The 17,093-nt window shown below is 43.0% G+C and overlaps 1 protein-coding gene across 3 annotated transcripts in view; it reads left to right on the top strand.

Moving 5' to 3' along the window:
- The window catches only part of ETS1 (ETS proto-oncogene 1, transcription factor), a 128,957-nt gene that overhangs the window by 57,640 nt on the left and 54,224 nt on the right, over positions 1 to 17,093 (top strand). For 2 of the 3 annotated variants that reach the window (XM_058446770.1, XM_032167871.2), the window contains exon 1: positions 7,658 to 8,082. The exons of the other annotated variant lie outside the window; for it this stretch is intronic. In XM_058446770.1, coding sequence (XP_058302753.1) covers positions 8,001 to 8,082 — 82 coding nt within the window. In that variant the 5' untranslated portion in view covers positions 7,658 to 8,000. Of the gene's footprint in view, positions 1 to 7,657; positions 8,083 to 17,093 lie in introns of those variants that run through there. 3 annotated transcript variants of the gene reach the window in all.

Raw genomic sequence — 17,093 nt, 5'->3', positions numbered from 1 at the left:
TTCTGTGCACCCTTTCAGGAGAGTACATACCAGAAAAGAGGTTTGAAGCAGCATGGGAACTTAAACAGTGCTGTGCATTTTACTTCCTCTGTTGGTAGAGTTAGCATTGGTGAAGCTAGGATTCCTATTAATTCATTATGACACTATAATGCTGCTCATTGAAGGATGCCTAAGGTAAGATAGGCATAGATTCTTGAGTAAAATGTTTGTGGTTGACTGCAATGACGTACTCAAAGAATGTTATATTTACTGACTAAGCAGGCTGTTCTCAGTGTGACGCATCAATGTTTTCTTGGGACTCTTATATGGAACTGGTTCTGGAAGAAGTGATGTAAAATAATGTGTGTTCATGATTCCCCCTCAGAATTCAGGAGAAATAATGAGCCCTCACCAAACCCAATATTTTCTTGGTTTTTAGGCTTTAAGATCAGCTGCCTTTTCTGTTCCAACATCTTGATTACCCATTAGCAGATACAAACAATGAAGTGCAGAGAATAATACTCTACTTCTACAAGAGTGGTTAGGGCTGCTTTATATGTTTCTGTGCCACCTGCTAGATGGTAGCAGCTTCATTTGATCCTCCCTGTCCTTTTCATTCCCATCTTCACTCTCAGCCCATCCCCATGTCCCCCCTTTTCTACTTCCAACCCATACCCTTCCTCACTATAGACTCACCTGTATAGCCAGAAGATATATTTCAAAATACAGTGCTTCTGGAGTCCTGACAGATTAAACTTAAGAAGGTGAAAGGGATTTGTAATAAGCACCCTGGCTCACCATAAAGCATGTGACAGTCTATTCTTTCTCATAAAGATGGAGGAAATTGAGTTCATTTCATGTATTTCCCTTATCTTACAAATAATGTATATAGCAGTTGTACATCTTACCTTTGTGGAAGCCAGTGAAATAAAAGATTCAACTCGAAGTTCGGAAATTCCTGAAGACTGCTTCTGAGCAGCCATCTGAGAATATGAATAGCATGATGTATAAAACGTCCAGGCTGACGATCAAACAACCGATTTGCTTTGTGGTGAGCCAAATGTCATTTTTTACATGAAGTCTCAGAATAAAAAATTAGATAAAAAGTAAAATGAATATTGTGATCGTAGCAACATTCTCCTTTAAGGGGATGGGAGGAATGGGAGGAACAGAATAAAACTTTACGAAGACCTTTTTAGTTAGAAATGAGTCAGTTGGTTGGATCTTTAATCTTAAACTTTGGGCAAATTTGAGCCTCACTTCGACCGAACCAGGCAAAACAAAACTGATATCTGAGCTTCATTTTTCTGTAAAAATGTTACAGGATGTTAGGAAGTTAACTGTTCATTAATTAAATAATGAACATAATTTATGAGGCTCTTACTACCTTGAGCTAAACACCATAGAATGTAATAATGACTGAACCTCAGTTGCTGCCTTTAAAGAGTGTAGGAGACTGACACGCATATTCAAATGTGTACTAGGAGTGTGCTCTTGAGCTGAGCAGAAAAGTGACAACTTGCAGGGGTGGGGTGACAGCTTCTGTGAGGGAAATTCTTTGTGTACTGCAAATGTCCACGTGAGGAAAAGACTGAGAAACACACTCTGTATTCTGCCTAGATTTTCAGCTTGACCTTCCCTTGTGTCTTCTGTGACCTCCTGAGATCCTTTCACCTCCATTCTATCCTGGATCCTTTGCATCTCTTCCAGCATGAGGACCTCCCATTGATCTGTTTTCTGTAGTTCCATGACTGTTGGCCATGCAAGACAATTAATTAAAGTATGGGGTACTTTACTAGGTCTTAACTGCATTTTGAAATCTTGTGGACTGAAGTCCCAGAATGACAAGAACATAAAATCACTGTGACTCTACCTCCTCATCTCCTCCCCTTCTCTGTCCTCGACTTACCCTTCCATTGTTCTCAGAGGACTTCCCTTCCACTACTTCCTCCTGTACCACTGTCCCTTTTCCTTTCAGGGCTATTTCTCCTTTTTGTGCTCCACTTATCTCTGCTTCTTGATCTCTAGGGTGGTAAATGTTAGTCTTTTGGGGCAATTGATTTGGCATTTTAAAGGAAAGTAGTGGGGAGAGGGGAAAAGATTCCACAGTGAAATTGTCTTGATGTAAGATTCAAATCACAACTGCAGAGAACATCTGTTTTGAAGTTCGATGTCATCTTTGTAACCCAAGAGAAAAGCAGAGTAAGATCAGAGGAAGGCCTTAGCCTCCCACCAGGATGAAACCACCTGCAGCCTTGGACTGTGGGTGAAATCCTGTAGCCCTGGGATGCAGAGCTTCTAGGAGACTGGCTGTCCTCTTCTGTCATATTATTAAAGGATGTTGGTTCTCTTGCCATCTGTGCTATTGCCATTATCCCTCTACCTCCTCAAGAGTCCAATTCAGGACAACTTAAATTGGAATCCCAATTACATGTTCCCCAAAGGCTCACAGAGTAGCCTGCATTCTGCATTTGCAGCAATCCCAGGCAACATGCTCAGCCTGCTTCAGGGAAGCACACAACACTGGGTGTGGATGAGACCTCAGAACCCTCTAACCTTGGGCAGCTCCTTACCTCTTCCTGTCTGAGCCATGTTTGATTTGCTGCAAGAGGAATACATGTCTAAACTGCTGGATTTTAAAATGTCGCTTGGTCTGTGGATTAGGCCAATCCATTCCACATTGTTGGGGCTGCAGATGCAGTTGAATAGTTCATAATTATAGTCTAAAGAAACTGCAGACAGCAATAGAGCCAACCCAGGCCCTTTCTCTCCTGACAGCCCATGCCAAGCTGTCTCCCACAGGGAACCATAGTGTGGTTATCCTGCAATGTATTTGCCCAAAGACAATACATCCAGTGTAGAGAATAAGTTGGATCTCTAGAAATTGAGTCTGCTCATCTATCTACTCCTATGTCCATTGTATCCTGTCTTGTGTCTCAAGGGTGTCTGGTACTTCTCCTGCCAAAGTGAAATGCAAAGTAAATGCAAGGAGATGCCAGGGAGAGAACTGCTATCAGGGCATCTGGTTCTAGTACTGACACTGACTTTTTTAGGCTGTGTGGCCCTGGAAATAATAATTTCCTCACTCAAACTCATTTTTCTCCTCTGGTAAATAGGAGTGCTGGACTCGGAGAGCACTGATAAACTCCCATTGAGCTCTAACATGTGACAAACGCAAGACCTAAGGTTTTGTCTCCAAAGAGGCACTACAAATGTGATCTTCTTTCAGAATTTAAACTATCACTTTTCTGTGACTCAAAACAAATATAAATCTGTAGTTCTCTTCTTCAATCAGGTAGTTCTGGAATTTCTCAAGTGAGGCTGATGCTGGGCAGGTTGCCAGTTTAAGAATTGAGGAAGGGGCTTGAAGAGATTTTTAAATGAAATGTGGTGATAGTTGTTCTCTCTCTCCCTGGAGATCGTTCAGGAAAATTGAGCATCCAAGCTATTCTGCAAAGAGATGGCTGTAGAGAGACATTTAATGTGATTTCTCACATATTCTACTGTATACCAGATCTTAATAACAATAATCATATACTAATTCTCACCTAGACACTGTGCTAAATTCTTTGCATACATTATCTCATTTAATCATTCAAATAGCCTTAAAAGGTGTGTGCTACTATTATCCCTAGTTGAAACATGGAGGAACTGAGGTTCAGGATTGTTTAAATGACTTACTTACCTGTGGCAATTCAGCTGGTTAGTTGGTAGAGTAAGAATTTGAACCTGAGTCTTATTCCAAAGCCCACACTACTATCCTCTTTGTTTTCTTTTAGAGAGCTTTCCAGGGCAAACAGGCTCCCAAGTCCTCCCCTCTCCCCCAACCCCACCCCACCCTCCCTTCTTCCCTCCTGACTGCAGCTCCTCCTACCCTCATTGTTTATTGTGCCATCTAAACAATAGCCAATGAGTCTGTGTTCCATTCTAGGGAGAGCTAGGGCTGATTTTATTGCCTGAAACAGAGATGAGGTTGTGACACAAAAAGGTTAAGTGGCTTTGGTGAGGTCACAGAGCCAGCCTGCAGTCAGCAACAGTACCATCTGAGAGTCCCCTGACTTGGGTCCCTTAGCTGACCCTAAGGCCTTTTGGCATCCAAGTTTAATTAAGAGAGTTATTTTAATTTTCCTTCCTATCTCTAATTTTCCATTTTATTGCTGCCTGATAATGTAGATATTGAAGTGCCAGGCATTTTTCTTCCCTAGTGTGCTTTTTAATGACTAAACTTATCATGTAGAAACCACTTGCCTTAGAGGTAAGCTTTCAAAGCCTGTTTCTGTGTATGACAGAGACTGTTGCCTTTTCTCAGAGAAAAATGAGACCACAAATGCAGCTCAGACAGGTTGTTGTTAATTGAGGGCCTTTTTTTTTTTTTTTCTAAATCTTACATTTATACCAGTAAATCAACATCTGTGAGTCATAAACTGGTTCTGGATCAGCCGTTAGTGGTCTGAATGTTTTTGTACCTACCTTCAGTAAAGCATATTTTAGCTCAAAACTCAGAGATTCTTTGTTTTGTTGAAGTTCAAGACTCAGGAGTAGACAACATGCTAGGACACTTCTGGAGAGGGAAAGTCTGTCTTCCATGATTGTTCAACATTAAGTGTACATTTATATTTCCTTTTTATTGAAGTTGGGGTGGAGTTGAGGGAGGAGTATAAATAAAAAGGAAAGTATGCTTTTTACCTACTCCATGTGCTTGAGGAATTCCTGTATGAAGGTGACTATTTTCTTAATATTATTGTCTAGCTCCACTCTTCTGTTCCTCAACTCCTGCAGACTTTTCTTGGCCCTTATTGACTTGACGTTCCTAGTGTAAGGCGATTCAGCACTTGGTAGGATATAATTAGCCGAAGTCTAAGGAATGCTTAAAAATACAATTCTGTTTTTTCCCAAATGCAGGAGGAACAGACTGCCGCAGTACGAGCACAAGCACAGAAGTATTTATTTGATTGATTTTTTTTTTCCTGAGTGCCTTAAAAACCAGATATGGTATTAAAGTATCTTGCCCAAGTGGATGAAAGGCAATGCTTGGCTGCTGTTGTTTGGCTGGTAGGGACACTGAGGCATACATGTAACTGAGTGGACGTGAGTGCTGGGGATAGAGGTTCTGCTCTACTATGAAGGGAAAAGGGCACAGCCTCTGACACTTTTTAGTTCATCTTCACAAGCCAGAGCATATCAAACTCACTTAACCGTTGAATTAGGAAGCCCATAGTGACCAAAAAGTTGATAGTTCATCATTCAACACACATTTATTGAGCTCTGTAATGTCTTAGGCACTAGCCTAGGCATCCTTTTTTTAGCATACGATAACATAGAAATATCATTTAAAGTCCATATGAACATTTAGAAAAATCTACTTGTGTCCTAAAGAGAATGAATAAAAATTTCATTTATCAACATTGATTAGATTAATGAAGCATGACCCTGGCAGAACTGATCGGATTATTGTATCTTAAATATGTAAAAAATATTTTAACATGACCTTATTAGTCCTCTTCATCCAAATCCAGGGTTAGATGCATAACTTCTGATGGCATAAATATTCATAATTAGTATCATCTGGAGGTAACTTTCCTGGCAGCCTGTGGTGGCGCCTGGCTATCTCTCCAAACTCCTGCTTTACGCAACCCTATTCCTTGATTTGGACATTCACACATTTTGTTTCTGTGCTTCAGGACTGGATTAGGAAATGGATGATTGACTATCTGAGTTGTCACTATTGAAGAATTAGAAAGAATAATTTTCCTCATTGGTAGAGTGGAAAGCGTTTACAATTTAATCATGGCGGGCTTTTTTAGTATCTAATTTGGGTGGATGTTAGCAGCAGTGTTTAGGGCTAGTCTGGGGAAGAAAGTTGAGGAGCAGACTGGGGAAGAGAGAAAGGAGTTGCTCTGAGGAATCTGCATTTGAAAATAGAGAAGTACTCACACTTGGATTAAAAAATGCCAACATTTCCTTAATACAACATCGACAAAACAAAATTCCCCAAAGCAACTCTAGATTTGTTCACTTCTTCTCCTGATGAATTCATAGTGAGTAAGGCAGAATTGATTCAAGAACCTTTTTTTTTTTTTTTTTTTTTGTGGTTCGTTTGGACGTGTAAATGTACAATTCATTCATCAGCTGTTTCCCTAGGCTTTTCCCAGGACCAGAAGTGTCTGTTCTTGTCATCTGGAGGCCAGCATTGTTTTCTCATACCTTTTGGAAACACAGCTGGATTGCAACAGTCTTTGTTCTTTCAAAAATTAGGACTATCACATACAAATATTTTCCTCTGGTCACTAAGGAGGGACTTAATCTGGAGTTTAGACCAGGAGCCAGAGATTTTTCTGTTCCTGGCTTCCTCCCCGATTTGCTGTGGGAAATCTGCAAATTACTCAGGCTTCAAGGGCACAAAACTGGGTTTAGATGAAGGTAAGCCTGTGTGTTAAAACTTACCAGAGGCAGAGGTTACAGTTATAGTCAAATGTTGGGAGTTCAAATGTGCTTAGAAATCAGGACACACTAAAAATAGCTTTCTCTGAGATTGCTCAGGAAGATTTATGTTTAATCTTTCTGTTAATCAAAGATGGAGCTCAATGCCTGGTTCTAGCTATGTATTTAGATATAAATGTATTGGTTGATTTGTTAATTAGGACAAACTATCTCTATTTATTACAACCAATGTATTAGTGGCAAACCATGAATTATTCGGGTTCATGTTGTTTTATCTCAAGTGTTGGGAGTTCCCAAATGGAACAGAAACTGTGCATCGTGATTCTGTCATGGCTGCCAATGATGTACTCCAGAAATTCAAAACCACAGAGCCTCTGCATCCCTTTTTTGGTGGCGGTCGTGGGAGGGTTGTTAGTTTTATCTAAAAGAGGAGAGTCTGTGAAAGGAAAGAAAGACAAAGCTTTGGCCAATGGTGACATAATTAGAGGAACAGAATAATTAGAAATAAATCATAACTTCCCCTTCAACCCAACCACTGCTGGAGGTAAATTGGAAGCTTACGGAAGCTCATGGCTGGGTTCTAGTTTGGGGTCCCGTTCTGGACTCTCCTGCCAACGCAGCTGCATTACACACATGGGTGGGCTCTGACAAACTGAAGCCTCCTCCAGAAACACACGCCCTGACTCAAGATCCCGCTGGAGTCCAATACTCCTAAAGCCCTTTGAGGACACGGGCTCACGAATCCCCTGCGCCTGCCTGCACGCTCGCCTTCATCCACATGCCTCATGTCCTGTGTGTCAGTCTTTGTGAATGAATGATGTACACGCACTTGGAAAACTATGCTGCTACTGGGTGGCGGAGAGAGCGGGTGACCAAGCCCTCAAGAATGCGTGGAGAATCAGACGGACTTTCCCGAAACGGTGGAGGCGGCCTGTGCACCCAGCCTGCACACCCGCTCCCGGCCCTTCCCGCCCCTGCCTGGGCTCCGCGGCCGCGGGCTCCACGCACTGCTCCTCCGCGGTCGCGGCCGGCCCCGCGCTCGCCTGCTCTTCCTTTCGCTTTGGGCGGCGGGCGGAGATTGGCCGCGGTGCTCGGCCCCGCCCCCGGCTCCCCGCCCTGCCCCGACGCCCCGCCCCTCGCTCCCCCAAGCGGACATCGCCGGGCCCGGGGCGCGCGGACCCAGCGGCCGAGACGCGGCGCCGCGAGAAACGCCCTAAAGAGGAGGGGAGAGCGCGGGAGGGCGAGAGGGAGGGAGAGCGGCCGGGAGATCGAGAGCGAGCTAGGCAGCCGCCGGCGGAGAGGAGGGAGCGGGCGAGGGCCGGGCAGGAGGAGCGGGCGCGGCGCGGGCGAGGCTGGGACCCGAGCGCGCTCACTTCGCCGCAAAGTGCCAACTTCCCCTGGAGTGCCGGGCGCGCACCGTCCGGGCGCGGGGGAAAGAAAGGCAGCGGGAATTTGAGATTTTTGGGAAGAAAGTCGGATTTCCCCCGTCCCCTTCCCCCTGTTACTAATCCTCATTAAAAAGAAAAACAACAGTAACTGCAAACTTGCTACCATCCCGTACGTCCCCTACTCCTGGCACCATGAAGGCGGCCGTCGATCTCAAGCCGACTCTCACCATCATCAAGACGGAAAAAGTCGATCTGGAGCTTTTCCCCTCCCCGGGTGAGTGGCGACGGCCGAGGCCCCCACCCAAGCTCTCGGCCAGAGGCCGGGGGTCCCCTGGACTTCTTCCCCCTTTCGCCGTTCCCTTCTGGGCGGTGCATTTCTTCAGGAGCGGGGGATGCTGTTGGCAGCTGGATTAGGAGGACGAGGAGGAGGAGGAGGAGGAGGAGGAGGAGGAGGACTGTTGGTGGCCCTAGACCCTTGGTTTGGGGGGTGGTATTTATTCTCACAGCTGTGTTTTTGTCAGTGGTGGGGAAAAGCTTATAGAATTTCCAGCGCCCCATTCCTGCTTTTTTTATTTTCCCAAATGAGCGAGAACCCTCTGGCCTTATTCCTTAATGTTAAGGAGAGATGGACGCTGCCTCAGAGGACGTCATCCCCTGACTCCACGTCCCCCGTAGAACTGAGGCTGGGTGGAGGCCCCGGGCAGTCTAACGGGTTGGCCTTCAGGCAGATTTTCAAATAAGGTCTTGCCTCCCCAAGCGTCCCTGTCACATGCCTTGCCCCTCTTTTCTGGGTTGAGGGTAAGGAGACCGGAGGAGAATTGAAATTATCCTCTTAACTTTGAGAAACGTCCGACCCTATTCATGTAGGTTACTTACTTTACCCGTGTTTCTAATCTGCCATAAATTTTTCTTCTGGTACCAAAGGTCCGTTGGAAGGAAAGCATCCAACACCCAAATGTGACTTTGTGTCTTTGGTACATGGTGTTGTCCAACTCGTTCATTTATATGCATTCGAAGAAGAGAAGGATAGGAAGTAATTTTTTTTTTTTTTTGTCTTTGACACAAATATTGGTGCTAAGCAATTTAAGAGAGTCTGGCCTTACAGAATTTCTGAAACAAATGTAGTTTGAGAGGGAAAGATGCTTTCTTTTAGGATAAGGCACTGCCAGCTATCCTTAGAGATGAGTGATTTTGGAGGTGAAAGTATATAGAAAGATATAGGGAGAAGGCAATGCACCCTGGAAAGTAATTAATTTTAAGAACAGGCTCCTCTGTTGTATCTGATTATCAATAAGTTTAGTTGCTGCCCCCTGTGGTTAACACTTCTTTGCCTCTGCCATAATTTATTGCTTACTTTAACCCTTTCTTACTCTGCTTAAACTTTCAACACAACCAAACTGATGTTTTGTCATTCTGAGGTCCTTCAGAAATATTAATAAAGACATGTAGGTCTTGTCCCCTCCCTCTGGGCCCCCTGACATTCAGCTCCAGGGCTGCTGTGCACAGAAGGCTGAGATTGTGTCTCCTCGCAAGGATGATGGTGGTGGGAGCAATGCTGAGAGCGCAGCTGGAACCATGGAGACGTTTAAGGCACTTGGGCCTACAATTCAGAGATGATGTTTCTATGAGGGTTGTATTTGGGGGTTCGAGGAAGCTAGAATGAGTTCTGCTCGTCAGTTGATTGAAACCATATATAGAAGTGAAAAGATAGTTCACAACAAAGATGTAAACTCAACTAATAGGTCCTTTCCTTAAGAACGGCGTGTTTATATGTGTTGTTATGGGTGTTTATGGGGGAAGAGACAGATTTGGTCATCTGGGAAATATCGTGTCGATATGTCAGTCCACGTACCTACAAGGGATCTTTCATCCTGGGAATGAAAAAGAGCCCTGGCAACACATGTTTCAGATCACAGTGAACAGCTGAGGCAATTTTTTTGGTAATTTAATATTAAATATTAGAGACAATGTATATGGTGCCGTCATTTCAGTTACTGATTAAAAATAAACTCTGGGCAAGTAACTTTCTTTAGCTTTCTCTTCTGTAAAATGGGGACAATAAGGCCTAACGCTACAGTCAGCGTCCATTATAATAAGCATATTTGCAATGGCTTTCTTTTTCAAAAAAGATTTCCAAGCCATTGGTCATCTTTTGTTTGTGACCTTCGATACAACAAAATTTCAACTGGCCAAAGAAATTGGGCAGTCTTCTGCCATTCATTGTAAAGAGGTTTGATTTCTAGCACCATTATGTATTATCTTGGAAAAAATAAAGACAAAAACTTGAAAAAATATATAGACTATAATCAACTTTTTTTTTTCTGGACCTTTAGTTGCTTATATGCGAACATTATACCCATACCTCAGAGAGGAAAAGAGAGTCACAGAAAAGGTAAATAATTGACATAAAAATATGTAGTGAGCCAGTGGCTGAAGTACAATCAATTCCTGTTTCTAGCTTCGCAATGTATATTGCTTTGAGTAATGTTGCAAGATACCTTCCAAAAGCTCAGCAAAGAAACCTCAACTGAGACTTAACTTGCAGGTGCAAAGCAAGGATGGGAGAAACAGTGTTTCTGGCCAGGGCTGTCTGCTTTTGTTAGTGGAAGGACAAGACATTGGCTAAGTGCGGATTTGCCTTGCCCATCGGACCATATAGGACATGTGTTTAAAGTTTAACTTCTCACAGCGTAGCTTTTTATCCACAGCTGTGACTTAAATATTTGTCAGAATGATTTCTTTGGGTTGCTTAGTTTCTTATGTGTGGAGACAGCTAGTGTGGGATCTTATCTGGCTTAAATGATTAAACCAGAATTTTCTCCCCACCCCCTCCCAAATTCATGAGTGCCAAAGAGAGGCAGTAAGGAAGTGGGGTGTCCAGACAGGAGCCGCAAGACCAGGATTATTTGTCTTCCTGGCTAGGACCTGACCAAGAACCTTTATGCACTTTTATTCTATTCTGAGACTTCACAGGAGTTTGACAGCATTAAGTACTAAATTAACATATACTCTGAAATAACACTAGAATTGACTTTTCCTTGGAAGTGTAAGAGTAAGGTGGGATATGCTATTTGATCGCAACAGTGTGATTGCAAGGATCTTAAATAGCTTAAAAACAAACATAGCCATTGGGTTCACTCCTGGTTCTCTCCTGGTGGAGCCTGCTGTGAAGGGGCCAGGCGCCAAAGCCAACACATTCCCAAGCCACTTAATTTTTCCTTTCCTTCACACTCTGCTGTGCCTTCTTGGGGAGGTGAGCTTAATGTCCAGATAAGAGCAGGAGCTCTAATCCTGGATACTTGCCGTTTTATAAGGATAAAAGGATCAGCCTCTCGCCCCACCCGCCCTCAGCAGAGGGTGTACATCCATCGGGAACATGCATTATACTTAGAGATAGGAAGAAGCTTTGTCCTTGCTCAGCTTGATCGGTCTTTGTTTCTTCATCAGTGTAGACAAGAAAGAAGGGCAGAGCTGCCCAGTCTATTAGATCACTTGCTCACTGTGCTCCCAGATCCCCGCCGACCATACTGCATTAAAGACTAAAGAGCTCTATGGTTCAGAGCAGAGACTCTGGAGCCAGCCTGTCTGGATTTGAATCTCAGCTCGGCCACTTAGCAGCTGTGTGACTTTGGACAAATGACTTAATCTCTCTGTGCTCCAGTTTCTGCATCTATAAAATGAGTGTAATCATTCTGCTTCGTAGGATGAATATCAGGATTATATCTATGAATATGTGCAAAATCTTAAAACAGTGCCTGATCCATAATAAATACTATTTAGCAGTTAACTACAAAAGAAGTCAACAAAAAATTATCCTGACCAGTGTAGAATTTTCAGAGGCCCTTGAATGTTTGTTAGAAGATAAGGTGGCTGTGTTATGTACCTCCTGATAATCTATTATTTTAGAGGGAAAGAAGAGTAAAGTTAAGGAGGACCTTTTCACCTGCTTGGCTGAGATCTCATGCCCGTGAAACTTCATTCTGTTCTCCAGGGAGCAAATAGTGAGAGGTAACTTTCAGAGAGTGTCTTGAAGTCCAGCTCTCACTGTTGGAGGCACAGGGGGTGGCCAGTTACTTTGGGTGTTGGAGATTGTCATTGTTACCTCAGAGCAGGAAGGCTACCAAGTCTAGAGGCAAGGGGAACATTTGCAGGGTTGATGGAAAAGTCAAGTTTTCAATTATGCAGAGCTGAGAAATGCATCATGTCCAGTTATTATAAAGCATCTCCTATTTTATTTATTTATTTGGTTGGCAGAGCTTGCATTCCTGGCATTTTTGGTTGGTTTGTGTTGCTGTTTTTTTGTCTGTGTAACTTTTTTTTTTCTCTTAAAGAGGCCAGACCACCCTGTAGGAGCATCGCCTCCCTCCAGGAGACAAACCAGCCCATGGTCAACCTCCCAGAGCCCAGGTCACTCTGGGCTCCATCAAATCTCTGCAAAACTGAGAGCTGGTTAGTGTAGGTCAGGATTTTTCAGGAGAGTCTCCCTGTTTCAGAATACAGCGGATACCTCTACAATGGTCACAGTGCCAGTGTAATTACAGATGTCTCTCTGGCTTGCGTAATGAATAATCCATGGCTGTGGTGGAATTCCATGAGCTTGCACTGAAGGCGGTAGGTTCTTGTCATTCAAAAGTTGTTGGGATATTTCTGAAGCACACATCGAGGCTGCATTGTGTGCTGGGCACAGTCAGATAAAAGAGCACTTTTATGCTCCACACTTACTCTGAGGTGTGGTGGAAGTATTATTTTCTCCATTTTTCAGGTGACGAAAATGAGTTTCTGAGAGATGCATACTTGGCCTAAGGCCACACTCTAGAAATTTAGAAACTGATGAGATGTTGTAGGCATTTTATACCTAAAATTTTGAGTTATTCTCAAAATCTCTGGAAATTAGAACACAGGCAGGTGAGAAGGCAATGCTGGTCGGTGCTTTGGGGGTTCAGGAGGTACAGTGGCTCCCTGCTACCTCTGCAAGACCCACCTGAGCTGAATCAGGTGGCCTCATTGTTAGCCCAGTGCTTCGTACGGCTTGGGGGAAGGGTCCATCCTGTGGGGTGTCCCCAGGCCTGGCAGTCCAGATGTGTTGCTTTAGAAAGATGTTTAAGAGTTCCAGCAATGCTTACCTCAGAATGAAAGGCAGAGAACCAGGATTCTTGTTTTTGCAACGTCTTCCAGATGGCCTTGGCTCTCTCACAGGTGGGAAGGTGATTATGTTCACCTCCAAGGTCAGTCCTTCGCTGAGCCTCCAGATTCTGCCCATTTGATCCCCTTCATCACCGATGTTGCTGTGCCTTGAATCTCTCATAATCAGGATGATAAGACATAGCTTGGCAAACTAGTTCATTTTCTTCAGGCAGTTACAATTTAATTTTCCCGCTTGCAGAGAGGCCATAGATAGTTGAGTTGCATTTGCTGCCTATGCCTCATATAAATTTTGTTTTTTCCCCTAAAATTTAGTTTTTCAAAAAAGTCCATTCCGTGTGTCAGGGCACATGGTCTGGAGTTGTCCTGGCACAAGGAAGGAAGGACAGCCCCAGGTGTCTACCTGCAGACCTGCCAGCTGTCCCAGCCCATGGCTCACACACAGGCACACTCCCCTGCCGCTTGTCTAAGGTTAAGGCGTTGGTTTCTTTATTACTGCATTATGGGGAGCATTTTCCCAAAGAGTTAGTATGCTTGGGCCCACGCTGTCACCGCAGAGAGGAATTTCTATATGAACAACATCATCTCCGTGTTTTTATTTAGCTGCTCCTTAATGAAAACCATTTTCCTGCTCACAAGGAACCTCTGATAGCATTTGCCTCTGTGTTCGCAGTGTTCTAGGTCTACCCTTCGCTCACAGCTGTTAAGCTGCTCTTAACTGAGGGTTAGGAATGTCAAGGCTATTCCCAAATCTATCATTTTTACTTGTCATGTGTCTGTAGCTACTTTCTGCTTTTTTTTTTCTGTTGGGTTGATGATATCTTTTTCAAAACTTCAGTGGATGTTTTCCAAATTGCATAAACAGGCTATTTCTACTTGGCTGCTTTTCTGAAGCCTTTGCCTATCTGCATTCCCTTTTCCTTCTGATTGTATAATTTATAATCTCCATGCAGATACAGAAAGACATAGGTCTGCAGGGTGGATTGTGGTAGGTCTGGTTTCATTGGCAGGGAGCCATGCTTACAGACACGCTCAAAATATTGCTATTCAAGCCGTAAATATTTTATTGATCACTTGGCCAACGCTGTCATGTTTCCCAGGTGCTTTCCAGTGTCTACTGCTTGGGTGCAAGCCTGTCACTTGACCCTTCAAATGTGGCTTATTACTGCCCCTTCCACTTTTCTCAATTGTCCTTTCTTGTAGCGTTTACTACTGTCTCTAAGAGTTGTAAAATATTGACCCAGATAGTGCTTTTAGACCCAAAGTAGTATTAGAAATTTTAAGGCTGTTGGACTTCAGATCATAACGGCGTAGAGATAGGAAAATCGTATAATTTTACCACCCAAGCTGGGATACCTTTGAGAGTGTAAAGGGGCACTATTAATAATTGCATCAGAATGACAGACATTAACTAGGGCTCTCCCCACAGATAAGGGTCACCCAAGTTAGACACTAAATTTGGTCAATGGTACTTTCTAGAATATCTTCTGTCAATTGCCAATTTTAGGGTTTAGACCATCTAAGTAAGCTAATAAGGCATGATTAAGAGTTTGAAGCCCTTTAAGTTTACTATGGTTTTCCCCCAAACATGAATTATATTTTAAATTTGTTTCTCAGCATCTGAGAAACCCAAATCAACCTCAGACAAGTTCACTTCAAGCATTTGAAACCTCTTGGTAGCTTTGGGTAACTGTGATAAGCCATTGATTTTTGCTTTGCAAGGTTCTGTGGAGAAACTGTAAACTCTGCATGTAGTGCACACACACGTGTGTGTGTGTGTGTGTGTGTGTGAGACAGAGAGATAAAATGAACTTTGAAGTAGAGGGATGTGTCTTCATTACACAAGTGAAGACAATTACAGTTTTTGTTTTGTTTTGTTTAAATGTTTATTGAAGATGAGAAATTTTACTTTGGGCTAAAAAGGGGCAAAAAAAGTTGTGTTTTCTTTTTGTACCATTAAAGTGGGCAAAAACAAAAGCAAAAATAAAAAACAAGCCCTCAATTCTTTAGAAGGGGAGGAAGGGAATGGTGGATTCAATTGCAAAATTCTTTTTGAATTAAAAAAAGACAAGAATAAGAATGAGGACAGGAAAAGAGTAAGAAAGTATGAAAGAATGAATGAAAGGAAATTGTAAAACTAAAGATGAACGAATTTAAGTGATATTAAATAGATTTTTGGAAAAGCCTCCGTCTGGGCCAAGCATTACACCTGGTTAGGAATTCCAGGCTCAGGTGGCCCCATGGACAGTTTTGGGTCTGTTGTTTCTACTCCTTGCCTGTGGTCGTTTCTGAATACTTTAAATCCCTCATGGGTGGGTGGGTGGTCAGGACAACTCAGATGAAGTCTTCCCTGGGTTCCAGGTGCTTCCATGGCAAAAAATGCAGGAGGACCAGTGTTTACATTTATGAAAATATGTGCGGATCAATGATTGTTTGTATTTTCTGTGTCTGTTAAGCTCTCTCTTGCAACAGTGTTAAATTAGTTTCATAGGTCAGCTTCATGGGAAACAGGGGCACTTCTGAAGCATTTGAAGGAGGTGTAAGAACAGGGAAGGATTATTTTCCATATAGAGAACAGCGTGGGAAGAATGCTGCAAGTTTGGAATGAAAGAGATGCTTAGATAAACATGAAGGAAAAAAACTTACTTGTAGAAAGGGATGAAGGAAGGAAGTAGGAGGCCAGGACCCAAAGACCGTTTTGAACCTCAGGATGAATTTTGCCTTTGAAAGTAGGGATATTTAAGGGCAGAGCAGAGTTATTGAGTAAGCTTATGAGATAGGTAATTTTTTTTTTTTTTGGTTACTTTCCCTCCCACTCATACTGTTGTTAAAACCTCTGTATCAGTTTATCAGAATAAGCGTTAAACCTCAGAGAAGATGACAAAATCGACCAGGTACATATTTTCAAGGTACAAATGGAAAATAACCTCGGTCAGGCACAGGAATCTTCTAAGCCTGGTGAGTGTTTGTAGATATGGGTTTTTTGAAGTATCTAGGGTCTCCCACTATGTGCCAGGTATTATACCTGTTCTCAATTAATTACTTTTTTTGTGTGCAATTAGAGTTGTGTGATGCGTTTAGAGTTGGGTGATGCATTAGTATCATTCATGTTCAGAATAAAAATGTGTTGTTGAGTCTGATTTTCTTTTTATTTTTTGTAGAAATGAGGTCTCGCTATGTTGCCCAGGCTGGTCTTAAACTCCTGGCCTCGAACAATCTTTCCACCTTGGCCTCCTAAAATGTTGGGATTACAGGCATGAGCCACTGCCCCCGCCGAAGTCTGATTTTGAAATACCCTTTAGGAAATTTATCACAGGAAATTTTCAGTGAAAGAGTTTCCATGTAACTGACTTTAATACTTCTAGTACCTATACATTTCTCCTATTTGATATCTTTTGCCAAAAATTTAAGTTAATTCCATACCTTATGCATCAGTTGTCTGACATCATTAAGACACAAAATAAATGCACAGAATGCAATGAAGATTCACAGATGATAAGGAAGACCTTACCATATTTGTTCCTTACCAATAGGAATAAATATTATGTATGAAATAAACAGTGTCCACTCTGTGGGGAGAATGTGGGCTGGACAGTCCGGAGTGTTGGTCTCCAGCCACAGCTCTGCATCCGTGTCTGTCTGTGTGACCTTAGGCAAGTTATTGCATTTTTATGCACCTCATTTTCTTCATCAGTCAAATAAATTCATTGGAATGATGACCTGTCAGATTTCTCCTAACACTGACATCTTATGACTTTAGGTAACATTTAAAACGGCCAAGGCTTGAAGAGAGTGTAGACTGCCATTCAAGAGGTAGGCAACGTGGGGATTTGCGTCCTAATCCCCAAATTCTGTCAATAACAACTTAATCATTGAGGAATTTTGGGTGCTTTGGTAAAGGGCTACTTCCACAGAGAAAGAGAGATGTGAGAAATTGTTGCCAGCCTAGCTTACCATTGGGGAAATGGAGGCATGTTGTCTTGGGTAGCACTGAGCCAAGAGTCATGCCTTCCTCATGGTCTTCCTTTCAGCTTCCCTTTTCCATGAGCCTTTGCTGCAGTTGCAGCGGAAGGCAGCTCCAGTGCAGGTTCTCACCTGGAGGAGGGAGATGTAAGTCAAGGGTTCAGTAGGTGAAGCAGCTAG

Source organism: Hylobates moloch, unplaced genomic scaffold (genome assembly GCF_009828535.3).
Source record: "Hylobates moloch isolate HMO894 unplaced genomic scaffold, HMol_V3 SCAFFOLD_11, whole genome shotgun sequence".
Lineage (NCBI taxonomy): Eukaryota > Metazoa > Chordata > Mammalia > Primates > Hylobatidae > Hylobates > Hylobates moloch.
Note: the sequence above shows the minus strand (reverse complement) of the source record. Positions and strands in the feature narration are given on the sequence as shown.